We start from the raw sequence: 26,913 nt of genomic DNA, 5'->3' as shown, positions 1-26,913 counted from the left end.
CTACGGTAAAATCGAGTTAATAGAGTGCTGTAAAATGTAAAACAAACAACAAAAACAGGCGTATTTGTTTATTTAAATTCCGATATAAAGCCTCGAGTAATTATGCTTTTGCTTTTGTGGACTTTTATTGTTACCCCGAACTACTGCTCCCTCTCCCAACCAGGACATTAGTTGGGTTAAGATGAACTTATATTTTGTTAATGCCGATTGAAGTTTGGAAGTACACAAACCCGCATAAATATATGGCATGAGCATGAATACAAGAGACAGTTTACTGTAGCAACTGAATCTTTAATATTTTGTAAGATATAAAAATCTTCATCTTTATCATACAATAAGACACGCCACATTTAGCCAAATGAACAATTCTTGTTTTGTTTTTTGCCACCACACAAGAACAAAAACAACGGTATAATTTTATGATCCCTTTTTTTGAGGTAAGACAGCTGGTTGGACAAATACGCAGCCACACAGGTCTTCCCTTCTTTTACGCAAGACATTCGACACATTCCTCACCAAGTAGGCCTTTAGGCACCAAGCTGAAAAGAGGACCTACACTCGGAAGCTGACACTTGGATGTCATTGGGAAAACATTTTAAAAAATGCTAAGTGGAAACAGCGCAGCAGTGCTTCAGGGAACATTTGTGTGTGCATGATCTCACAGGCAGTAACTTGACAGATACACGAACCCCAAAAAGTTAGGGATGTTGGGTGAAATTTCAGAGAGACTTGAAGAGTCACAGAAAGCAATTGAAGTGGATATCCTTGGGAACATTCATGCATCTGTGATGAATTTTGCCATTCACCTCCTTGTTTAAAGAACAGACAGTCAAAGATTGAAAAGTTGTGAATGCGCTTGCATCAGTTTAGAGATGGTCAAATCAAGTTTATCGGTGAACGCATTTTAGGTTCATCTTAAAATTTCACCTGAAAGTGCAATACCCCTAACTTCTTGTCACGAGTGAAAAACGAGAGAAAACTAGCTCGACTCAATGGAGAGAAAAGTCTGCTCGGCCTCCTTGGCAAAATGCTACGAGACCTTTAATTTTTTATTTTATTTTTTTTTTAAACACGCTCGTGTCTTGCAATATTTTCAAACGATGCGCTTTCCTCGGACAAAAATCAACATCAAAAGCAGCCAAGCACAGGAAACAGCATTCAAAATGCAAATGGGAGGGGGAAAAAAAAAGAAACACAAAGCCAATATAAAGGTTTGAACATGCCGAGTCTCTTTCACAGATAAGCCACCAGTGTACAAGATGTGTCGTCAAATAAAACACAAAAAGAAACGCCACACACTGCAAGTCATGCAACTGACACTGTAAAAGAAACAAGATTGACATGAACAAAGTTGGACATTTCCCAGAATTCCCATGTTCAGGCTGTACCAAAGCCAAAAGAGGCATTTATGGCAGAAATGAGTATTTTAATATATCTGTTCTTTTTTTCACATTATTAACCCCCCCCACCCCCCAAAAAAAAACAAAAAACAAAAAAATCCCAGCATTTTGGACAGTACTGCGGCCACTGTGCTGCTGGCGCAAACTGACTTAGCAGCACAAAACTGCTAATGTAAAGCTCATCTTTATGTGCGCACACGCACGCACGCACACACACACGCACGCACAGGAAACAAGCAGACAAACATGCAGCAAATTGAACAATGTTCAGTGATGGTTGAGCGAACTTGTGTGGCATGGTGGTCATGCAGTAACACAAGCGTGCGCGCACACACACACACGCACACGCACACACACACACACACACACACACACACACACACACACACACGCAAAAACAGATTACAAACAATCCACCCCCCCATCCATCTTTGGCTGGTCCACTACAATAGCGAACGGCTCGCCGTCACAAGATGGTTTTTCTCAGGGGGGATTTTCAGGGTCACAGTCAGTGTTCCTTGGCTGGTAGTGCCCTCCCGAGCGAGCTGGTTGGTTGGGTGGCTATTCTTTTTCCCAAGATGGGCTTGCGCGCAGTGTCTACAAGGAGGTGGACGGAAGCTTCTTGACGCGCCGCTGGGCCAGGAAGGAGCTCTCGATGGGCTTGAGCTCGGGGGTGGGCTGCGAGTTCTTCAGGGCCGAGTACGTGGCTGCCATGGCGCCCTGGGACAAAAATCATAATGCTGTGCTAAGCAGGACTCTCAATGGTTGACATTCTAGCATCTCATTTCTATTTGAATACATTGCAAAGCTGTTTTGGCGCATTTTATCGTCGCCGTCTGGCGGAAATCCGCTATTTCCAAATGTGGTCGGATTCATATTTTTTCACAAATTGATATTTAGTCTGTTATTTTTATGCAATATTAGCCAATTCAAAGCTGTGAAACAAAGACATTGGCGCTCTTGAATGCAACTTATGTCTGAGAAGTGTTGCAAAACTGTATTTCGTAGTTCTGCGGAAGCTGTTTGGGACAATTGTCCACTTTATTTGATGTCTGGATGTTTTTGTTGTTTTTTTTTTGGTTTAGAGAATAAGTGAAAACAGTCAAGTTAGCTGCATTTAAGTTGATTTGTTTCATCCAAATCGATTGCTGCAATGCTTGATTGCAGAAGGATCCTCCCGAGCCATGGAGGTAAACCTTCATTGCATATTAATGTCCACGAAATACATGAGGGCCTTCAATGTTTTATTTATTGCATCGCTAATGCCTTCAAACCTTTAAGAATAAGTGTGTGAAGATGACATAGACAAGCGTTGCTGTTTGTGACATAAAAAAGCTTTTTACACGGTGGTGGCTCGGCAAGGCTGCAAAATTAGAATTGCACCACCTGCCACTGACTCCGTCTTTGTACAATTTTTACAATACCTGTGCAATTAATTAGCAATTTTTTCAGCATATTATATAAGCGATTTAATTTATTTTTTGGGTGGTGTTGTTTTGATGTGAGTGCGCAATGCTTATTGAGAGAAAATATCAAGAATAATACAACTCCAATAAAGCGGTGTCATGGGAGCTCAAGCAAGCTGGCGGCTATGATAGGCTCCTTCAATCAGCGCAACCCAACCATCAATCAGCAGACTGGTACCATTTGGTTGCGGGCCATTAATTTTGCTAGCAACTTGGAGGTTATCATGCCAGAATGAACAGAGACCCAGTCACCTTGACCAGTTTGGGGTCCTGGTGCGGGAGTTGACTGTTGGGGAGTTTGTCTCTCTGGACGATCCACGGGTGCCTGAGGACCTGCTTGGCGATAAGTCTCTGATGTGGGTCCACGTGGAGCATCTTGGACACCAGGTCCTGCAGCAAGGAGCGCACTTTAAACATGAGTCGAGCTCTTTGGAACAAATATGTGAAGTCACACCTTAGCCGCGTCTGACACTGTGTCCCAGTTGCCTCCGGACAAACTAAAGTGACCGTTGCCTATCCTGTTCAGGATCTCATTGGGAGTGTCCTCAGGTCCGTTGGCGAATGGAGTAAAACTAGAGGAAGGGAGCAAGACAGCAGGGCCATTTTAGGTTGCAAATGACTGTTACAGTAATTCATCACAGTCAAGACTGTACTGTATTTACCCGGCCAGCATAGTGTACAGCAAGACTCCCAAACTCCAGATATCACAGCCCTCATCATAGCCTTGACGCTTCAACACCTACCAACGACAAATTATTTGAGCATTAGAAAAAAAAAGAATACAAATGTTGACAGGTGCGCTTTAAGCTGACAAATACATCGACATTGCTCACCAATACAATATTCCCTATTCAACGTGAACTCTTCACAAACTCGCTTACAGTGGCGCCTTGAGATTTGAATGACCCGAGGAAACAGATGTTTGAACACACACCGTGGTGCAACACATGTAGACCGATAACATAACAATGCCCATTGGCATATATTCTTCATCCTCCGCAAGAAATGATTTTTATTACAATACGACAGCAATTTTAAATGAGCAATACCACACAAGATGGCCGGTCTCACCTCAGGCGCCACAAAGTTGGCGGTGTAGCACGGGGTCATGAGTAAGCCATTGTTGGCACGCAGCTGCTTGGCGAAGCCAAAGTCGCAGATCCGAATCGACTCCGGGTTCCCCGACTCGTCCACATAGAGTATGTTGCTGGGCTTCAGGTCTCTGTGCACCACCTAAACAAAAGAGAAAATGAGGGGAAACAAAGAGCATCAGTTCGCAATCTCGTGAAAAAAATCATCTGCCAAAAATACTGGGGATCTTCTGTTGAGAAAAACATTTCTAGGCTGTAAATATGAAACAATCAAACAAAAAAACAGTAAGTACTACATGTGAGCAAATACACCGGTGCCTTGTAATACAAGTTGAATTTGTTCCGTGACCTTGCTTGTATCTCAAAACACTCACTGTTCCAGTCCCATCAAAAATGTGTTCAAACATAAAGAAAGAAATAAAATAAAAGATTCGAACGCGTGAACCCTCGACTGCTGAGCCCAATGTGCTGCCGTCCTCACCCCCTGCGAGTGCAGATATTCCACAGTCTTGGTGATGGTGTGCAACACAGCACTGGCCTCCCTCTCCGAGAAGGACTTCTGCTTGAGGATCCGATCGAGCAGCTCTCCTCCGCGCATCAGCTCCGTCACCAGGAACACCTGCTTGCCAGTGTCGTACACCTGCAACGGACATGGGGGGAAAAGTTATTTGGTATCACCTCAAATACCTTGAGTGCATTTATTTACTGCCGCTGTGGAAAACTGCGACCTATTCTGGATCTAACAGAATTGAAACGGGGCGTTTTGACACTATTTTCTATCCTTTGAATCCGGAGTCCATTTGTTCTACGGAGTATAGAGCGATGATTGCGTGTGTGATTATCCTCACATCCTTCAGCGTGATGATATTGGGATGCTGTCCGTATCGAAGCAGGATCTCGATTTCCTCAGAGGGGTCTGTGCTGGTCTTGTCAATCATCTGTCAATTTGACAAAAAACAGGTCAGAATTTGGATTGTGATCGACTTGGCTGAGGTCATTTGGCGAGTTGCTTGTACCTTGACGGCGTATTCCGTGTTGGTGGCCTTGTGGATACATCGCTTACACACGGAGAAGGAGCCCATGCCGATGTCCTCTTTCAGCACGTAGCCATCGCTGAACAACAAGTTCTTCCCATGTAGCTGCTGCAAGTGGACAGTAAGTTATTGTTATTACGATTTTTTTTTTTTTTTAAAGCTGTTGACTACCACTTTCTTTAGACGGAATAAAAGTACAAGTAATTATGCCACGAGGTCTTGCAATTTTGATGCAAATTTTGTGTTTCGTTTTAATGGAAGATTTTTCAAAAACACTTTGGTTGAAAAAGTTTCTTTGAACTGTAGCAGCCATTCGACAAACAATCACATATTCGAAAACACAAACCTTTTATTGAACATACATGAATACAGTCCAACCAATGACAATGTATACAATTATTGTTTGATTATTATGATTGCAGTACTATTATGATTGAGCTTTTTGTTTAACCCTGATTATGCAACAATGTGTTAAGAGTGCTCAACAAAATGTTGAGTTCATTTGTGTCCTCATACACATGTAATACCAGTATTCCACTCGCCTGAGAGGTAAAGTATTTTCCGCACAATAAGGTGCTTCGGCATATATGGCGCAGTTTCAATGATTGGCCAATTTTAAATCCGTTTTCATATACAGGGCGCAGCGCATTGTAAGGTGCATAGAGTAGAAGCTACAATAGTGTCTGCAGTTGCACTATGCATCCACTAGATAGAGCTACGCTGAAGAGAATACAATGCAATATATTTATATCGAGCTTTCACAACCGCTGGAGCTGTAGCAAAGCGCTTTATAGAACATTTAAAATACTCCGTCCAAGGAATCAGAATATTGATCCATATATAAGGCGCGTCGGATTATAAGGCGCACTGTCGGCTTTTGAGAAAATTGAATGCTTTTTAGGTGTGTGCCTTATAATGCGGAAAATACGGTACATGTGCTTGTTCTGTAATGTGCACCTTGGCCTCAGAGAGGGCAGCGTGGTGCACACATGCAGACGTTGTGACCACCTTTTCTTACCACTGCTCAAGCGAGTTTATTGCAATATTTGTAAGCTCCAAATGTTGTATGCTTGCGGGAAACCGAGGACAATCGGATTTCCCCACTGTCTTCTCAGACTTTCAAGTGACTCCCTGCTTACCTGGACCACCGGGTGCGGCGGGGGTTGCACAGGCTCAGCTGACCCTTCTTCCTCCAACAGACTCGATGCGATAAAGCTGAAGCCTCGGAACAGCTGGTGAGCGCCGGCACTCGGCGGCACGCCGGGAGAGTCTGCAGAAACGATGCGGATGAAAATTTGAATGATGTAAAATAATTAAGGAATCAATGGAATGAATAAATTTTAAAAAAGACCAATAATAATCATAAAATGTCCAAACTTCCAAACGGCTCTCACCTTTCGGGGTGCGGGAGGTGAACTCGGAGTCAAAGTAGAACGTGTCATCGGGACGCGCCACCGCCGGTTTGAAAGGGGGTTTTACTTCTCTGCGGAACAGTTTCTGAAAGTAGTTTTTGCAAGATGAAAACAACCACGGGTAGCAATACCACAGTGCTCTAAATCATTGGCACGAAGCGACACAGGTAAAAAATGGTATGTATTTCATCATAAAATTGAAACGCCATTGAAAGGGCCGGACAATCAAGGGCAATGGAACGACTCAGGTTCTTTTCCTGGCGCGCGTGGCCACTTGTTAAGTTCAAGAATGCCAAACAGCGTACATGAAGGGGTTCACTCAATTGATTTAGGCCACAGTGGAGTAAAGATTACTTGGTTCAGTTGGATATTCATAGCTATTACTCCAAGCAGTTAACTGGTTGAACAAAATGAAGGTGCTCAAAATAAAAAGACAAATCAAACAAACACATGAATATCTAGATAAACACTTTAAACATTGACATGTTTGGAGTAATAGAAACTATATTTATGATGGCTTAAAAAAAAAAAATGAACACACTCACATTCCAGTCAATGTTGGAAAACCATCCGTGACGTTTTATCTCCTCTGCTCCGTCTGGACCCGATCCTACATAGAAACCATTAAAAAAAAATCAGCAACATTTCAATCCATTTATTTTACTATCCAGCCCCCTGTAAAGTCAATGTTTCTATTTTTTTTCTATTTGATGTCTTGACTGGGTTCAAGTGGATAACCGACCCAGCCTGTTGGCGGGGTTCCTCTTGAACAGAGCTCTGAGCAGAGACTGTGCCTCTGCGCTGAGGAACTGAGGCATTCCCAGACGTGCCCTGCAAAAGAGATAGGTCAATCGTAATCATCATCATCATCATCGTCATCGTCATTGTTAACACAAGTGATGGTAAGTAGCGGCACTCACTTGAGAATCATGCTCATTGTTTCTTTGCGGTCTTTCCCATGAAAGGGCAGCGACCCGGTCAACATTTCAAACTGGTGGAGAGAAGATTCGTCTTTCATGTAACGTTCATATCTGTCACATTTGGATGGCATTATTGTACAATGGAATACACGGTATACGTCCCAAACACTTGAGGATTGTGGGGGCTTTCAGGTGACATTTCAGAATACGAGCTATATATTCTGAAATATAAGTTCACCTGCAAGGATTACAGTACATTTTCGGTTCCTTAAGTTTTCACCAGAAAGCTGAATAACCCAAACTTTTTGGAAGTAGCGTATTATAGAAAAATGACATTTTATTGTTCGCATACCAGGAGTTTGGTTTGTGGAGTGAGCTCCCCACATATCACATGGGAAATTAATCGCCCAAGTAAATCTTCAGACTTCTACTTGTTTTTTCTTAAAATAGCTCACAACTTTGCTGACAATGCAGCTCTGCTTACCATTAGACTTTCACATGCTCAAAAGAGTCAAAGTGGTTGGCTCGCTCCGGAACAATGGTAAGCTCGCAAAACCCCACGCAGGGGCGGTTATTATGTTAATTATACCTGACTGTTCGGTAACAGGGGAGGGGGGGGGAAACACAGAATGGCATGCTTACATATTTTTAGAGCTAGGAAGATAATAAAATTATACCTGACTGTTCGGTAACAGGGGAGGGGGGGAAACACAGAATGGCATGCTTACATATGTTTGGAGCTAGGAAGATAATAACATATATAACGTCTTGTTTCATTTCCTACTTGATGGGTAGGCAGACATTCAGGATATGCGCTTTCTATAATTTGCCCCCTATTAAGGTTCAACTGATCGAAGACTATAATGCTTCCCCTTCCTTACCATCAGTACTCCGAATGACCACCAGTCAGCGCTGTGGGTGTGTCCTACCCTGTTGACCACCTCAGGTGCCATGTACTCCACAGTGCCACAAAAGGAGTAAGCCTTCTCGTGGTGGTCAATGCCCTCTTTGCACAGACCAAAATCTGGAAGACACCAAGGAGACTTTTGCTCTTCGTATGGATAAATAACCATTTGAGGCTTCAGGGAATCGTTTAGGCACTTCTCACTCTTTTCTTACCCGTGAGTTTGATGTGACCTTCCTCATCCAAGAGAATGCTGGAAAACCAATAGTAGATCATGTTGGGAACATGACAAACATCACCACAAAAACACTTCAAGACGGCTAGAATGTAAATTGCAAGCATGCGGGTGAAAATGAGTGTAAAGTGGCCTTTGAGTACAACCGTGCAAAATCTAGTGATGTGGAAATGATGAAAAAAAAATGCCGTTGGGTTATTCAAAATCCAACATATTTTACTTTTCAGGCTTCAGGTCTCTGTACATGATGCCCAAGCTGTGGAGGTGGTCGAGGCCCAGCGCCAGCTCTGCAAGGTAAAACTTGACATCCTCCTCTGTGAACATCACCTGAGAGACACACACAGATGGAAATACGCTTCAGGAAGGATGACGCATAAATACACAACATGCAGCGTCAACACACTGAGGGAATTCCCACCTCTTTGGACAGTCGAGTGAAGAGATCGCCTCCTCGGAGGAAGTCCAGGATCAAGTAGAGTTTGCCTTCAGTCTGGAAAGCTGAAATTTGGGTATACAGTGAACCCTTGATCATCATTTTTTTTTTATTGGCGGTTTATTCCCGATTCAACGTTAGTCCAACATGAACAACGGGGGTCCACTGCACTGTTTTTTTTTTGTTTTTTTTTAAATAGCACTTCACTGTATATAAATATTAAACATAATGAAAGAGAAAGTACATATATAAACTGGTATTACAAAGTCTAATTCCTGTACATGCTGCAGTGTTTTTTTTTTTTTTTTTTTTTTTTTTTTAAATAGCACTTCACTGTATGTAAATATTAAACATAATGAAAGAGAAAGTACAGAAATAAACTGGTATTATAAAGTCTAATTCCTGTACATGCTGCAGTATGTGTGCGTTTGGGTGTGTGCCATCAAGCGCTGTGGCCTTCACTTCGCTCAAGTGGCGGCGTATCTTCATCTCTTAACTCAAACGTTGGTTTGCAACACAGAGCCAAGCGAGGGGTTGTCACGTGGAAAAACCGTGCCATCAAGCGCTGTGGCCTTCACTTCGCTCAAGCGGCGGCGTATCTTCATCCCTTAACTCAAACAGGTACCACTGTTTACTGTAAAACCTTATAAAATGTTGAACGCAGTCTTCGCGATATAGCAGCGGAACACTGCGATGTGAGTAAGTGGGTGTTTGCATGAGGCGACGGGAGCAATTGCCAGTGCTGAGACTGACTGACCGTAGTGCAGCTTGACGATGAACGGGTGGTTGACATCAGCCAGGATGTTTCGCTCCATTTTGGTCCTCACACGATCTCTCACTGGTGATGGGGACGAAAAAAAACAAAACAAAAACCCACATAATTATCTGACATCAATGGAGCACTTCAATCATTTGACAGGAAATGGTGTTTTCTTTTAGGTGGCTGCTTAACAGCAGAGCAGCGTACACTAGGACTGCTCATTATCGGTGGCACAAGCCAGGCAAGAACTGTGCAGTGCAGAAATTTTCATTCCGGCTTGCCCAGTAACTACGAGGCTGTTGGTGAGACATAACAGAGAATCACAGATAACTAAAATAAAACAACGAGCATTTGAGCATTTAGAGTTGTGTTCACCGCACATCCCCGGCGTGACAATAACAGCGCAAAGTGGTTTCTAATTGAATGAGGAAGCGGTTTCTGCTCTGCTCCAGTACTGTTTTATATGGGCCACCGCCATATTGAGTAACACAAATCAAGAGTTGGAAAAAGCAGGTTTGTATGACTATAAATTAAATAAAAACAAAACATGTATGGCGGTAGGTAAATGTATATTTTTTCAGATATAGAGTCAACGGGGGCCAAGCCATTTATGGCATGGCGGTCGACATTGTTTACATGGTTAACAACCAGTGTCATTGGAGCGCTTATGTCGGCCCCCCACTCCGATTCCACCATTCGTTCTCAAGATGCTCTCTCGTACCTTTGAGCGTGGCTTTCTTGAGGACCTTCATTGCGTAGAGCTGGTTGTCATCAGGAGGGGTCACCTTGCGCACCAGGAACACCTCAAGTATGCGAGACACAAGCAAAGTCAGGGGTGAGCCGCAAAGACTTGCCGAGGATGAAAAGAGAAGCGGCTTCCAGCTCGTGTGCGTTACCTTCCCAAAGGAACCCTGACCCAACACTTTGAGCAGTTCAAAGTGAGACGCGTCTGCTTTTTCCGAACCCTCTTTGACCACATGGGTGATGTTGATTTCCTTGATTTCGCCATCGTCCTATACATGGGAGGGGAAAAAAAATTAAATGAAACAAAGGATGTCGAAAAATGCTCCCAGTGTTTCCCCGACCTAAATGATTCTGAAAGTGTGGTACAGGTATGGCGAGGTGGGTGAAAATGGGCTCCCTCAAGTAACATAAAGAAGAAATTGTTGTTTTTAAACATTTAGGTACCCTTTTGTTTTCCAGACCAATACGACCACCGATACTATAACCAAGTCACCGATACCACTAGTACATTTTACATTTGATACATATGCAGTACTTTCTATTAAACCAATGACAGGTAATTATAAAGAGGGAGCTTTTGTTTATTTCTGACAAAGACAGAAGCGTCAATACAGAATTCAAATTCAAAATCACAAAGACTTTGATTTACGATTCATTTGAAATACATTTTAAATAGTGAAAAACACAATTGACTACTCTCTCAGTTTTGGAGAATAAAGTGAAGTGCAAAATAAAGGTTCAACTGTTAAGATAGACAGTATGAAGCTAGAAATTAGGGCTCGGTGATTGATCACAATCTAAATATTTTATATCACTGGTATTGATCATGATTATAATTTTTTTTTTTACCTACTCAAAATAAGAAAATGATTCAATTGATTCAGGATAAAATAAATCCAGAGAAAACCATCCAGAGAATAAATGCCATTCATATTAAAAAATACAAATACACCAAAAAAAAGAAAAAAAAAATACGGGTAAAAGGTAGCACTCTGTATGACGCACACCAGTAAGTAAAAGTGCTATGTTGGCATGTCCTGCATTCAACAGGAAAACAAGACCTTATGAGTGCACTGAATAAAAACAACATCCAGTTTTTCTCAGTTGATGAAAGGATGCAAATGTATAAAATGTGTGCGTGGAATACCGTCATGGAGAAAGTCATCAGACAACCTAAATTGAATCGTAGTGAGCAGAAAGGCACTAATAATCCACTCAAAGCATGAATGTAAACCTTGGAAACATACATATACTTACACAAATTGCATCTTAAAGGCTGTTAATGGATGACCATTCTTTTATTGTTTTGTAGCTTTTATCATTTCACATTTTGTTTATTCAAGTAGAATACAATTGGAAGACTAAATGAATTTATTGGTCGACCGCAGTCCTGAATAGTCATGTAACGCTATTAAACTTTAATCAGAAGGAAACGCTGATTAAAGCGCTTCCTCATGAGAAAATAACAGCAACAGGAAGCAGCTTGAACGTACCAGCGCTATTACAACAACAAAAACAACGCATTTCACAGAACTTTAAATACACGTTGTTATGGTTACCGGTGTCGAGCGTTTCAGTGCGGGCAAAGCATCTGCAGCCGCCGCCAAGCCTTTGTTTTTTTTCGACAGGTAGAAGGGGAGAAAGCGACTCAGTTGAAATCTGGCCCCGGGGCCCATGTCCCAAGTCGTGACACTCTAAGGACCTTTCTGACTCTTGTCTTGTGCTCCTCTGACTGGCTGAGCAGAGGTTTGAAGACAAATCATGAGTCGGCAAAACAGGAAGTAAGAGACTGCCTTTATTCTCACACTCGTGCGCCCACATGAAGGCACACACAACCGAAACACTCAGAAAAAAAATAATTGTATGAGTGACAGGAACATATTTGAAGAAAAGACATCTATTATATCCAATGTGCAGTCATCAGGTCAAAACACTCGACTGCTTTTAAGTTAAAAGGCAGGAAGAGGAGCCGAATCAGACCACTTGACGGAAACGCTCTTATCTCAGGCCAAGCGTGTTCCTCTCCTAATTGTCTATTCCTACTCATCCTGTCTTCAAAAAAAAAAATCGACCTCAGGTGACCCGAGTATTAGATGGAATAACCGATAGGATAATCGATTCTACAGAAGATACGAACATATGGAAACCCCACACTACTTTTTGGGACGCCGTTATCTTGGTGAATCACTAAATATCGTCGCTTTTAACAGTGAAGAGAAGACAAGTCTTTCATTTAAAATCTAAATAACTACAAGGAAAGCAATATAGAGCATATTGTCGTGTGGCATCTGAAGATGGCGAAGAAAAAGCGATGATGCAAATACGGGAAAGGGCAGATGTCAGCATATGAAAATGAGATATTATAGTGTTGTCTCAACACAGGCACAAAATGACTTACCTGGGCACTAATATGGGCAAAGTCCTTCTCTATCCACGTGATATGACACTTGTTCTAAGTGGTGTTGGAATGGAGAGTTCACATTATTATTAGGATGATGATTATTGTGTGGCTTTTCTTTTTTTCATCTTTGAGCACACACACACACACACACACACACACACACACACACACACATACACACACAGAGGTGACAGAGGCAGGGGTTGGTAAAACAGGACAGGAAAAGACAGAACAGGAAGTCAAAGCGCTTTCTCTCTCTCTGACTTCACTTCCTTCCGGCTACATAAGCTCAACCTGCAAGAAGAAGCCGCTATGCAAAGATCAGCCTCTCATCAAAGTCAAACACACAATGGCGACAGGGCACGGAATACCCCGCAGTACAATCTACATTGTTGTTCAATGTAGATGGAGTAACTGGACTCCAACGTAACCACTCCTGTAGGGTTACAACTGCCCCTTAAAAGCAGACTTTACACCAATCCGACCGAGCGTATCGAAATTGGTCGAGAAGCTTGCATTCATGCACAATCGGTGATCGACTGTAATGTCGCAATTTGCGCAAAATAAGACTTGACAGCAAACACAACCTCGATCTGTGCTGCCATAAGTGTATATTTGAGTCCAAAAGCTAATCTCTTTTTAGACTTGCCTCATGGGTGCGGACAGTGTTTGGGCTGGGAGCCTGTTTGGTGACTAAAGGGATGGAAATGAAACTTTTTTAAAACTTTTTTTTTTTTTTTACCCGATTCATGTATTGACAAAACAATCAATTTAAATAATTATTAGTTGCAGCCCTATATCTCACAATGTAATTCTGACATCACAATTAAAAAAAAAAATCATATATTGATGAATGTTAATTGTATCAATTAAATTGCATTTTAATTTCTTTCCATTTTTTGCAGATTTTTATTTTCACTTTAAAAAAAAAAAATATTTTTTTTTTTAACCATTTTCATCAATGGGACAGGAATAGAACAGTTGAAAAATGATTCCCCCCCGCAATGCAAGTCCAATCACCATCCTTTGTGAACTAGGAAGTCGGCTGATAACTGACAAATGGACGGTCAAGCTCACAAAAATAAGTCAGTCTATGATTTATTTCATCTTCGTTCAGACCTTGCCTGCCTCCTCAGCGCCAACCCTGTTTAACGTGTTGAAGTTAACTGGCTCAAAAAAAAAAAATAGTCTTTACAATGAGATCGGACATGAGGTCCCCATATCACACAGATATACACACACACACACACACACACACACACACAGTCACACAGACGCATACAGGATACGACTGGATCAAAGTTAACATTTCTCACGCAAAAACATGCTGAAATCCAATCAAACAACAACAAAACTGCCACTTGCCTCTCTCGTGCGTGTTTTGGTGCGGAATAGGAACCTCCACATGTCCAGATATTTCCATGTCACTACGAGCCAGCAGGCACCGCACCGCTTTTCAACCGCGCAGCCTTTGAGTTGGCCAACATGTTCGATGTGCGTTACACACACACTCGGCAAAATGGGAAGTGAGGTTTTTCGCACCCAAGTGTAGTGTGACTGAATTAACGAGAACTGGTCGCAAAGGGGGAAGGTTTGACACGAGAGGAACATCCCAAGGCGAACGTCTCATTTCTGAATGCGCTTTTTCTTCGCAAAGCACAGTCACTTGCAAAACGAACAGGTCGGTGCTCAAAAACAATCAAAAGCACACGTGAAATAGAAATAGAGAAACAGAGAAAGGATTCATTTGGGGGGGGGGGGTCTCATTCCTCTGAAGAAACCCTCACACGAGCACGATGAGGACCGCCAGCTTGTTGAAGAAAAAGAAAAAAAAATCACATGCGAGACATAAAGGGCCAGTGCCACACCCTCACGAGGAGCCTTAAAGCAGAGACAAGGTTGGCCAAGTAAGGGCATACTCACCATGTTAACTTGTAAACTCAAGAGTCCGTAGAAGTGCTCATTAAACCGAGCTTGGCACAGAGGAGACAATGTACAGGAGCGCGAGCCAATGGTGGACTCGCAGCTTGCGGCTTAATAGTTCACGAATAACATACAATTACGACATTTATCTGCCGGCGGTCTGAGACGCGGCTTCCTCTTTTTCTGCATGTTTTCAAGTCTTGACAGTTGGAACCGAGAGCAGCCAAGAGGCCATTCAAGTAAACACAAAGGACAAGATCATCTAAACATGCAGCCAAACACTGCGCTTGATTGTCCTTCCACTGCCTAAAAAGTCCATACTGGACTTTCTCGACAGGGGCAAACAACACGCGCGGAAGTTAAAAGACGTTGTAATTTAACTTTGATTCACGGAGCAGCTGCACAATCTAATGAGATCCAAAACAAAATCATTTTCACAGACTGACAATATATTTTTTTATAGGCTTTACGCCTCATGTCTCTCTCCACCCTGTCTGACCTCGTGGCGAATGTACTGCACATCCCACAGACCACATAAATCCAAACCCACAACGGGTGGAGTTCTCCCCCCCACAAAAAAATGGAACAATGAGGAAGTCGTTCAGGTTTTTCAACGCGCAAACGACAAGACGGTGGGCCTGCTCAGTAGAATAAAAGTAATGATCAATTATGCGCGCTCCTTAATTGAACCAAATACCGATACAGTGAATGAGGATGTTAATTTTGGCAAAAGTAATTGTTTGCGAGAGAAATGCTTTTTAGGCAGGGTGTCAATTCCTTGCGGATTGCGCGTTTCAGTACTCAAGTCAGCGTGGTTGAGGTTTAATATCACGACACTACAAATGCTGACATGATAAACACTCAACCTACCAAAAGAAAGAGAGGCCTATTTATTTTCACCAGAAAAGTTTGTCTCTAGATTTTTCAATTCTTTAGTAATCAGCATTAAAATATAAGTTTTGGTTTCTGACCAAAAAGCAAAGAAAAACAGCTTTCTGTCAAAATCAAAATTTCAAACCAACCAGTGACTTTGATGCTACTAGTTTCCCCACATCTGACACTTGCAGGAAACCTGCAAGTGTCAGATGTGGGGGGGGGATTCACATTCAAAACATTCTTTGGGCTCCAAATGAACCGGGCCAGAGTTTTTAACACGGCAGTGTTAAAAGAACAAAACCGATAAAACACAAATTTCACACAAAAACACTGATTGCAATTCACTGACTTTTGATGTTGCCGAATTCAAAATTAGAACAACTTGGAAGTCGACCAGCATGACTGAACGGATTATGTCGGACTTGATGGCGTTTCCAATGTGCTTGGGGTCTTTTGCAGCAGTCCCAAGTAAAGCAATCATGTGCGAGGCGAGTTGACATTGACCCAATGTTGTCAAGAAAGATGATCTTGTGGGTGCGTCTTATGTCCAGACACTTGCGCGGGCTGGCACCAGGACATGTCAGGTGAGAGGCGCTAATCTCTCTCTTTTCGTCAGTCTGAAACTCTGCGCGCGACAACCGCCACCTCCACCCTGACCCTTGTCCCAACCGCCACCTTCAAATTTTTTCGATAAAATGCTGCATGAGACAAAGATTGAGTGCTGCTGGCTTTTCTGCATGATGGCCGGCTTGCTCATTCTACTAGTTACTTTCACTAGGGAGATCCCGATGCCGAGATCGGAAATCAGGCCCGATCACATCATTTTCAGCTGACTGGAATCGGGGTGGAAAATTATATATATTTTTTTAGATGGATAAAAATTTGTGGATTTTGCTGCTTAATTCAGTTGCCATGTTTAGATTGATGGGGCCACCTAGAACATATAAATATATTTTTTTAAAAATAGACTTCCCCTTTAATACGTAGCCGAGGTATCAGATTGGGACTCGCTAGCGGCAGATCCTCAAAATCAGGTGACTCGGACACAGGTGCAGAAAAGAGTAGGTGGAAGAGGAGGAAGGGAAGGCAACGGCGCAGACAGTTCCCCCTGCACCAAATGCAATCCTCAAAACGTTAAATCAAGGCGCTTTAATAAAAGCGTAGCCTGAAGCGGTTGAAAAGAGGTTTTCAACTGCATGGGGAAGTCATAACAGGAGACAAAGTGAGGGGAGTTAAGTCAAAGATCCAAACAACACAGCTGCTCGCTGTGTTGCGCTGCATTAAAAGCAAGAAAGTATTTACCTCTTACTGCTTAATCTAATTCTCGAAATCGTTTTCAGTCTGCTTATTCTGCTCCTTGGAGACTAAACTCTTCATTAGGTATGCTTGCATCCTAGAAAATCCACTACAAGATTCTCTGCCTTTTTATTCCTTCCCGGGATGCAAAATACTTGTCTCTACTACCAGAAATTGCCATCACGGCGACATGTACCGTGCCTAGTCGAGAACCACAAACACAACAAAGCATAACTGTTGAGAAATGATCAACCGAGGCAACCAAACAGAATCTGTGGGGTTGAAGTCCACCACTGAGAAAGACAAAGGAGAGAACATTCTTCCACTCAGTCACGTGAGTCCTTTAATCTCCAGGCTTGGTTGGACATTTCAGACAGGAAGCGCTTCAATGACAGGTGTTCAACCCTTTCACCCCTTTGGTGTCGTCGACAACAAAAGGTTAATGCCGTTCATTTAACAGGACGTTCCATCTGCTCTCCCATCACCACCGGCCACATGTGAGCGGCACAGATCGGCGAGTGACAGCTGCAAACGGACAAACGGGGCCAACGTGATTGGCCAAGAAATTTCCACGGAAAAAAGTCGCAGGAAATGTGCGCGGGATTAGCGCGGATGCTACAGGAAATCCTGTGTGGGCAATCTGGAATATTAATAGCACGACAACTAGGATTGTAGAAAGATGAGAGGCAGGTCAGCCAGTTGACACGAGTATGGATGGAGGGAAGGATGATGATGATGAGGATGATGATGATGATATTGAGTTTAAACGAAGCTTGTATGCTGCTGTGGCGATTTATAAGCAAATGATGACATCGCAAAATAAACTTCCTTCAACTGATCTCGGGTTATGACTTCTACAATTTACTCCTTTTTTTTTCACAATCAGACTGAAATAGCAAACCAATACTTCCTCCTAGCCAGCTCGCATTGCATTCTCGGGAAATTTGCCACCCCCACCCCCCCAAAAAAAGCACAAACAGCGTACACGACAAGGCTATGTCCTTCTTATGAAATCATAATACAACACCTACGTTGAACAATTCTGTGCAAATATTTACTCAAGCTGCCGGCAATGACTACTTGGTAACATCACTGACTTGAAAGGGTGGATAGAAAAAGGGTGCATTAAAAAAAAACAAAAAAAAAAACTGAGTGAATGCGATAATCTAATAATAGTAAGTGGAAATGTACTTATTGATTTTTGCTAGAGGTTAGGGAAGAGGCCGGCCGGCGAATAGCAAATATCTTTTGATCATTTTAAATGCACTGAAAAAAAAAAAAGTCGAAAATAATCTTGAAAAATGGGGATAAACCACAAATAAGCGGTTTTCCTAAAAACAGGGTTGCCCCCCACCCTAAAATAAAAACCCAAACACTTTTTTTGGGGAATATGGAAACCTAACTGCAACATCAGTTGTCATAGCAATGAAAAAGGTTTGCTCGGCATTAGCGTGAGGCACACCCGCCCCCCCAAAACAGAGTGAACCAGACTGCAATGTGGATATTTAAGAGGGCTGAGCATCTAAGACCTTTGCATAATAACTACTGAGCATTCAAGCTTTCGTGTATACATGATTTACTGTTGTTGCCACGGTAACTGGTGTCAACCGGTTATTTTTCTCCCGGGTTCAGCATTGGAGAAAGAGATGAGATGTTCGTTTGGTATCAAGCACTGGCGGAGTGAATTCATTGACTGGAATGGAAATAGACAAAAAACACATTTTTGGGTGGTTTTGTGAAACAAAGCAAGGCGGGCAATTAGCCACATAAGGCTTCGCATTGACGGTAAGCCAAAAAAACAACAACAAAACGACAAGAGTAACCGGTCGCCACGTTCTCCTCGGTCGACCCTGAGAGGGAGAAGTGTGAAACTATGGCAACTGCGTTCCTCATCTTTGTGAAGAGCGGCTGTGAGGATGGCGAGACCGTGTTTGCGCAGGAAACGGCCAGCACGTTCAGCAGCTTCCATGCGCACCACTGACGGACGAGTGCCGTTGTCCGGCGCCAACGTGAACATTCGTCTTCATTTTAGTTCCTCCCCACCACCCAGTCAAATACCACCGTGGCCTTTAAAGGTTTTGGGCTCGAGAGCTTGTGAATAATCACGGACCCCCCTCCCAGTCTGTCAGATGTGTTGAATGAGGCCAACTTAAAAACAAAAAGAGTTATGAATGAAACTCTCAATGAGCGAGACGGTTTATGACAATCGAGATTACGTGTGAGTTTAAAAAAAAAAAAAAATTCGAATCTCTACTATTGCAGGGCTAGGCGACGCTGAGGACACGGTAACCATGACAACAATGGCTCGTGGCAGCCAAGGATGGAAGGAGGAGGGGCTGCTGAAGGGAAGGGATTAATGGTTTGTTTGAATGATTGGAGCTTTTAGTCTGCTCAGGCACGCTGAGAAACCATCTTTAATTGTTACAGTACATTCAGATAGACAAGGAAAGAAAAACATGCTTCGAGAGTCAAGGACTCGCATTCATGTGACGCAACATCGCAGAAAAATTGGGAAGATGGAAATTTCAAGTGAAATTCCTTCACGGACAAATTAAAACGAATATACTTATTACACAGAGAGTTCCAGAGAATGGTCCCATAAAAATTACACAGACACTTGAGTTGGGAATTATCGCAGAAAAATTGGGAAGATGGAAATTTCAAGTGAAATTCCTTCACGGACAAATTAAAATGAATATACTTATTACACAGAGAGTTCCAGAGAATGGTCCCATAAAAAGACACAGACATTTGAGGTGGGAATGTTTACTGTTTAGAAACCCGTTCAAGAGGGGTGGAGCATTACCTAAAAAAAGAAATGAATAAAATAAATCAGTCCCGGAATATGAGATTATTTTGGCTTTAAGAATATCAAAGGCTAAATTGCCCCTCAGCGCTTTTGACTTGTTGGTATTCACAGTAACAAACTTGTGATAGTTTTGATGAATTAAAAAAAAAATAAATTGCTCAACAACAGTTGGAGTAAATTTTTGCACATTTTTAAATTATTTTTTGCCAAATGATGTACGATTAAACATTTTAATGGGTGCCCTGAGGTGAGCCGACGAGAGCGATCGGTGTTTTGCGCACGATTTAGAGCCTCCTGCAAGCAGAGGGGCATGCTGGGTAATTGGGATATAAACCATTGCTCTGTCTGCGCATGTGTGTGTAGGTGCGTGTACTGTATTTGGCCAGTGTCTCTGCAGAGCCACCTTCTACCATTAACGGCAGATTCTGTCGATGATAAACGCACACAAGAGGTCGTCCGCTTCAGTCGAATACACGCACGCACGCACAAACAGAATTATGCCCTTCCAACCAAACACATAGTACGGAAATAATCAATGTGTACACACATGCACACACACAACAATCTCTAAAGGCTGCAGAGGCAATCGAAAACAAGTTTGCAAATAATAAGAAACCGTTTTCATTTGTACTCATCATAAAACTCAATTAACTTGCCTTACAAATACAACACGCAAGGTGTGGACGAGTGTGCGTGTGCGTGTGCGTGTGTGGACGAGCCTTGTTAAACATTATGTGTGTTGGAGCAAAGTCCGTAGACCTCACGCTATGATAATAATTTTTACCGTCTTGTTCTGAGAGCAATTGCACGGATTGTCAGAAGAAGGCAAACACTGGAGTGTCGAGGTCACCCATGAATGGTCAAAAAAAAAAAAAAAAAAAAAAAAGCAGCAAGAATTTAAATGAGCCTATACAATTTAACCTCCTTTGCGTTGCGTGACCTTGCATAACACTGAGACATTGCGAAGGCGAGAAAGGTTTTCATCAAAATCTAGCGAATGGGGGGGAAACGTTCGACTTTCTGAGGTAGTACAAGAGACATGATAAGAAGCAGAAGGCCCCTTGTGTGCAAGTTAATCCGGTAACAGTGGGCACAGGAGTGTGAAGTTTAACACGATACACACTTCTGCCTTATTGTGTTGAAAGCAGTTATCAACACAACAGGCCCTGTCTTTTTTTTGCAATATCCCGCCTTGCCTGAATTCTGTGTAAAGGGAACAAGTGCAATGCTCTTTTATGGCTATTATGCTTCAACGTTTTTTTTTTTTCTCAGGATCTCAGAGTTAAAGAGGCAGGTCATATCAGCTTTACAGTGAAAATCTACATTTATTTAAAGCACACATATGCACATGCTCTGATATGGAATGATTTGTTCTTATCGGTAAGTGTGCAGAAACATTTTGCAAATTTTATATATTAAAAAAAAAATATATATATATATGTATAGGGGACCACTGCTATCTGAACACAAACGGTGCAGCAACACATCTAGACAGACATAATTATACTGACAGGCATACTGTATACACTTAAACCGACTGATATTACTGCGGCACCGAGACCCCGGAGAGAGGGACTGAAACGATAGTAAAGTATATCTATATGCCTGCCCTATACTGTTGCAGAAAATGGATGGAAATGTTATGATACTCTTTGTCCCCTTTTTGCATATGTGCATGCGGGCATGCATGCATGTGGGTGTCACCAGTGTACCCTCCTTTTTGTCGCTGGAGTCCAACCACTGTCTCACTGCGCTGTGGTTGTACCCAGAGGCTTTTTTTTTTTCCACCCGCAGCAGCCAACCATCCGCGATACTTATCATGCAAGATGAAATTAAAAGCGGTAATCGGTGGCGGTCTGTTCGAATGCTCGTCATTGCAGCGCTCGTGACGACATTCGGCGGGCGGAAGGACGGAGTAGCGGCAGGGGAAGGAAGAAAGGGGCGTGCCACAGCAGATGGAGTGTGTGGTGATTTCAGTTCTTTGCAGACATATTGAGGTCAAGTGTTGACATCAGCATGATCATGATGGGATTTAACTATTTAATGACGAACATTAAATACAAGTTACGTTGCATCGTAAAGGTCAAAATGACGACATGAGTCAATGACTACCCCCGCTCTTCCGCTCGTCCTGACCTTCCTGTGGAATGTGAAGTGTTTGGTTCTGCGAGTCTCCGAGGAGTGTCCACGCTTTGTCAGAACACGCCTCTCTCCCCGCTCGCTGGGAATGTTTGAATTCAACACACACTCGAGATCATCTCTCCGCAGGTTCTTCCCGACAGTTTTCCCCGTGGTGAGCGCGGCGGGGAAACTTAAAAGCTGGAAACCGCGGCTCGAGATGACCACCATCTGGTCGTGCTTTCCAGGAAGTGCTGTGGAATTTATTTAACCTCTACAAAACTGAGGAAGCACCGCAGAAAATTCCTGGATTCTTGCAGAAACGGTCAGAAACCACAGTGGTTTTGACGACAAGGAGAAAAAAAAAAAGGTGCCAGCCAAAACATTATGTACAGTACAATTGCAAAATTGAATAGCTGGATCATAAAATAGAACGTTCACTATTGTGGTTTACAGTAGCAACATACCTGCTGCCTGCCCAATCAGACTGCTTTTCTTTTTTTTTTTTTTGGGATGCAAACTTCATTCATTGCCAATATGTTTTAAAAGCGTATTTTAATAAGTTTAATGTCTAAATCAGTGGTTCTTGAGATGGGCTCAACCAAACCCCAGTAGTTCGGTGACTTGCAAGAGGAGTTTCTGAAGGGAAAAAAAATAAAAATGTTCATGCTACATGAACTAGACTAAACAGTTCTCACGCCTCACAGATGTCAGTTTATAATCGGGTGCCAAAATGAAATTGACATCGAATGCCTAGATGTGCCAACGCTGTACGATGAGGTTTAGGAGGGGAGGGGGGAAATCACACTAACCAGGTAAAATATTTTGCAATTTTGTACTTTACACTGTTAAATTAAATAATCCTTTTTAATTCAAGTTGATGTCCCACATGCGATTTAAAAAAAAAAAAAAAAAAAAAAAAAAACAAAGATGCCGGAACACAGAAGCAGAAAGCATTTTTAGCTTCCTGCTGGTGGATAATTTAAGTTTGGCTTTAATTTAATCATTGTATGAATACGTGGCGGACTCAAATAGACATTGATTATTTAATTTGAAAGTAAGTCTGAAATGTCTTTTTCCAGAGGTCAACTTAATTATTTTTGCTCGATGCAGAAATAAAATTTCATGTTCTCTGAAGCGATCTTCCCTTTGGAATTCAAAAGTGTTTTGTGGCTCCCAGTTTTATTTGAAGTCAAGTAAAAAAAAATTCTTTCGAATAATATGTTCTATATGCCCGCACTAGCGTAAACATGGCATTCTGATTAAGACTGTATTTGTGCATTCCATCCCTTGCTCCAATTGCGGCGACGTTGCTGTGCAACGCATCAAATACACGATGTACATCAAGTTACAGCTAAATCTCCGTCACGTAATCTCATTCTCCGAGATTAAAATGACAATGTAACGACCACTTGAGGACTTCAGTGCAAGTCCTACGTCTTCGGCAATAGAGAGGTCACTTTTGTTGGAGACACAGCGGGCCGTTTCCACGACGACCGCATGCGTGACCACACGCTTTGCACTCTCATGGCTACCGGAGGAAATGCGCAGCCTTGACGTTGCCTTTTCCTGGCTCGGCGTTTGCCCTGGGCTCTGACCAATCGTCAAGTACGGCGCCTACACACTCTCTCTCTCTGTCTCTCATTGTTCAATGTTTAATCAGGTCGAGAAACATTCGACACAGAGGCTGCTCCGAGCCCTCTGCTCAACATGACCACGCAGGGGAATGCATTGTATAGAACAGGGGTCACCAACATGGTGCCCGTGAGTAGTCCTCAAGGACCACATTAGCAGCCCCCGGGCCTGTTCTGAAGATTGCACACCAGTGATGGAGCACTGTGACTTCATCGGAATGTTTTCAAAGTGATGATTTATAGGAATGCAATGTTGCAGAAGCCACACTGTTGGCATAATGTCGTTTTATCAAATGCTGTGCCATTTTGACACCACATGTAACGTCTTCCAAAAATTTTGGGTTCATCAGTCCACAGATTGCTTTTCCAAAGAGCCTTGGTGTTCTTTTTGGAGAGTATTGGTCTTCGCAGAAGAACTCTCCCATGGATGCCGTTTTTCTGACAGTGGTTTGCTGAAGCCCCACAGTTTTGGAAATGGCTTTGTAACCTTTTCCAGACAGATACATTTCAATATATATATATTTTTTTTTTGGTAATTTCTTCGCATCGTGGAATGATGAGTTCGTTTCTTAAGATCTTGTAGCCTACTTCACTGACAGATTGTATTTCGGTGATTTATTGATTCAACAAATGTGGTGCTCGGGTGTTGCTTATGAAATTGAGCTCAGCTTCCCAAAGCTGTCGTTGGTCACAGTTACTTTGCAATTAACAAGGAGGAAGGGGGGGGGGCATGGGGGGTCTAATACTTTTTCACATCTGGACAGGTAGTTTTGGAATTTTTTTTGTGCCTTAGTAAATTAAATTGGCATTTAGGAACTGGGTAGTCTGTGTGATAATAAAATGGGTTTGATGAACTGTCATTTGAATGTGATGAATATGCAAAGAACACAGAAATCAGGAAGGGGGCAGATACGATTTCACAGCACTGTATGCTGGCCGAGCTGCATGCGTTTGTTTCCATCTTCTATATGTTTTGCATAATTTTCCGGTGACTTTGACACCATGGATGCAACCTTCAAAAGGCATACTGCAAACCCTTCTGTTTGCTTTTGTCTATAATTTACTTTGGTTGGTTTCATAATGAAATGTGGATGAATGCCATATCTTCCGTTACCGCTCTAATGAGGCAATTTTGCAGGGTCTCTGCGTGAAAGAGGCTCACGTTTCTCTTCACTTGACTCACATTACTCCCGTGCGGCCCAAAAAAATGTTAAATTTGCGTAGATGCGTACCGTTTCCCTTTCAAATTACATTGCCTTTTTCAACACCTTATCATCGCCACTTATGGCCTTTAGCAGCACTGAACTGTGCCTTTTCTTTTTTATTGTGCCGTTCAGCTGATTCCATTCGCTCAGCAACTAACTGCAGTGGAAAAAGAAGAAGCCATTAGCCATCTCTGGTGCATTACCTCGTTCTAATTTCTGCCCTCCAGCTCGTAAGGTAGGAGCTCATGCCGCAGTGGGGCGAGAATTATGTAACAGGGACGAACGTAAAGGAACAGGCCTGCATTAAAACATAAAATTAAGCGTAGGCCAAATTGTGCTTGTGGTCTATTGGTGGCATCCATTCACTGGCACCGTTTAAGGCAGTGACGGAAAACCATTTCCATTCCGTTGTGATAACGTCAAGGTCGTTTCACCAACACTTACAAGAGCTTCACAAAAGGTTTAAACATTTATCACCATCAAAAAAAACACCAATGAGTAAACTTTGACTAAGGTTGAGACATTTTGTCCACTTGGCTCCGGAAGGGGGGCAAAAATCTGGATGAATCTGGATCCGTTGTTCTTACTTTTAGCTATTCAGCCGATCTATAAGCACACTATACCAACCCAACGACAACATGATCTGAAGACATTTAATGCAATTTTAAAAATGGTGAAAGTTTCTCAACTTTTTTCAAACCAACCTGGCCTAATGCTTGAACCCAGAGGTTTAGTTTCAAATATTGGCACCGACTTTCCAGTGTATACTTTGCATGTTCTCTCGAGGCTTGTGTGGGTTTTCCCCCGGGTACTCCGGGTTAATCCCATATTTCAAAAACATGTTAACTTTATTTACGTCTTCCAACTGAGCACAGGTATGAATGGTCGCCTAAACAGTATATGTCCTGCGATTGGCTGGCAAACAGTCAAGGGGGTATCGGGCCTCTTGCCCAAAGGAAGCTGGGATAGGCTCCAGTTCGCTTGTGAACATGAACAAATGCTACAAAAAAACGGATGGACAAACCAATTTCCATATGATGACGCAACCTCCTTTTTCAAATTTTTGGGATGAAGGGTTCTGGAAAGAATCTAACATGCATGTTTTCGGAGGGTGGTACATGGAGAAAGCCCACACAAGCACAGGGAGAAAATGCTAAATTGCACAAAAACGAAAGCCGAAGCAGAGCTTCAAACCCCAACACTTAGAATGGTGATAATTTTCTCACGGAATAACTGCGTCCAAATCCACAGGTTCATGTGGGTTCCTGAATAGATCGTGTTTGACAAGGCACTCACTGTACAGCATTTTATATGATGAGAAATTGCTCCCAAACAAAAAAAGGATACTACATCACTGCACAATGACAACATTTCAGTTTTTTTAAGAGTTCTCGTTCACAATTTGTTACTATAAATTAAAGGACTTCTACAGTTGTGAGGGAGAGAGTCCCTCACAACATGACTCGGGAGAAAACTGGGTGATAACTCTCCTGATGATCCCTACATCAAAACACCTCGGCACAGACTGCTTGTTGAAGCCAAATATGACCTGAAGGAGGGTGGTACATGGAGAAAGCCCACACAAGCACAGGGAGAAAATGCTAAACTGCACAAAAACGAAAGCCGAAGCAGAGCTTCAAACCCCAACACTTAGAATGGTGATAATTTTCTCACGGAATAACTGCGTCCAAATCCACAGGTTCATCTGGGTTCCTGAATGGATCGTGTTTGACAAGGCACTGTACAGCATTTTATGTGATGAGAAATTGCTCCCAAACAAAAAAAGGATACTACATCACTGCACAGTGACAACATTTCAGTTTTTTTTAAGAGTTCTCGTTCACAATTTATTACAATAAATTAAAGGACTTCTACAGTTGTGAGGGACTCCCTCACAACATGACTCGGGAGAAAACTGGGTGATAACTCTCCTGATGATCCCTACATCAAAACACCTTGGCACAGACTGCTTGTTGAGGCCAAATATGACCTGAGCCAGATGCACGTGAAGTTAAAAAAAAAAAAAAGAGATCCTGGTGTCATCCTTAAAGTGCTTCTAATTCATGTGTCTAATAACGGCAATGCTAAAGAACATACTCCTAAACTCATCAGCGAATTGGCCACAATTGTATTGCTTGATTTGCTTTTATGACTGCTTGCAGTGCTGCGGTGTTCAGAGAAAAGGCTCTAAAATCCCCACAGCGCATTCACGTCGGCTTAGCAGCCAACCAGACAAATAAACAGCAAAAGGA

General features: G+C 42.4%; 1 protein-coding gene across 7 annotated transcripts in view; it reads right to left on the bottom strand.

Annotated features, from left to right (window-relative positions):
- Window positions 1–369: 369 nt before the first annotated feature.
- rps6ka1 (ribosomal protein S6 kinase a, polypeptide 1) overlaps window positions 370–26,913 on the bottom strand; it is a 48,394-nt gene continuing 21,850 nt past the window's right edge. For 2 of the 7 annotated variants that reach the window (XM_019888225.1, XM_019888227.1), the window contains exons 3-22: window positions 10,552–10,668; window positions 10,377–10,458; window positions 9,653–9,733; window positions 8,881–8,960; window positions 8,683–8,789; window positions 8,443–8,480; window positions 8,205–8,347; window positions 7,324–7,394; window positions 7,146–7,234; window positions 6,949–7,013; window positions 6,386–6,488; window positions 6,131–6,261; window positions 4,974–5,099; window positions 4,806–4,895; window positions 4,439–4,597; window positions 3,938–4,099; window positions 3,529–3,605; window positions 3,321–3,438; window positions 3,119–3,256; window positions 370–2,120 (exon numbers count right to left, since the gene is read on the bottom strand). In XM_019888225.1, coding sequence (XP_019743784.1) covers window positions 1,998–2,120; window positions 3,119–3,256; window positions 3,321–3,438; window positions 3,529–3,605; window positions 3,938–4,099; window positions 4,439–4,597; window positions 4,806–4,895; window positions 4,974–5,099; window positions 6,131–6,261; window positions 6,386–6,488; window positions 6,949–7,013; window positions 7,146–7,234; window positions 7,324–7,394; window positions 8,205–8,347; window positions 8,443–8,480; window positions 8,683–8,789; window positions 8,881–8,960; window positions 9,653–9,733; window positions 10,377–10,458; window positions 10,552–10,668 — 2,100 coding nt within the window. In that variant the 3' untranslated portion in view covers window positions 370–1,997. Of the gene's footprint in view, window positions 2,121–3,118; window positions 3,257–3,320; window positions 3,439–3,528; window positions 3,606–3,937; window positions 4,100–4,438; window positions 4,598–4,805; window positions 4,896–4,973; window positions 5,100–6,130; window positions 6,262–6,385; window positions 6,489–6,948; window positions 7,014–7,145; window positions 7,235–7,323; window positions 7,395–8,204; window positions 8,348–8,442; window positions 8,481–8,682; window positions 8,790–8,880; window positions 8,961–9,652; window positions 9,734–10,376; window positions 10,459–10,551; window positions 10,669–11,958; window positions 12,249–12,797; window positions 12,852–14,165; window positions 14,342–14,723; window positions 14,823–26,913 lie in introns of those variants that run through there. The other 5 variants (XM_019888228.1, XM_019888223.1, XM_019888229.1 and 2 more) reach the window with 5 other exon arrangements.

This window comes from Hippocampus comes, unplaced genomic scaffold, assembly GCF_001891065.2.
Source record: "Hippocampus comes isolate QL1 unplaced genomic scaffold, H_comes_QL1_v1.1 scaffold112, whole genome shotgun sequence".
In the NCBI taxonomy this organism is placed as follows: Eukaryota; Metazoa; Chordata; class Actinopteri; order Syngnathiformes; family Syngnathidae; genus Hippocampus; species Hippocampus comes.
The sequence above is the reverse complement of the archived record's forward strand: the minus strand, read 5'-3'. Positions and strand labels throughout refer to the sequence as shown.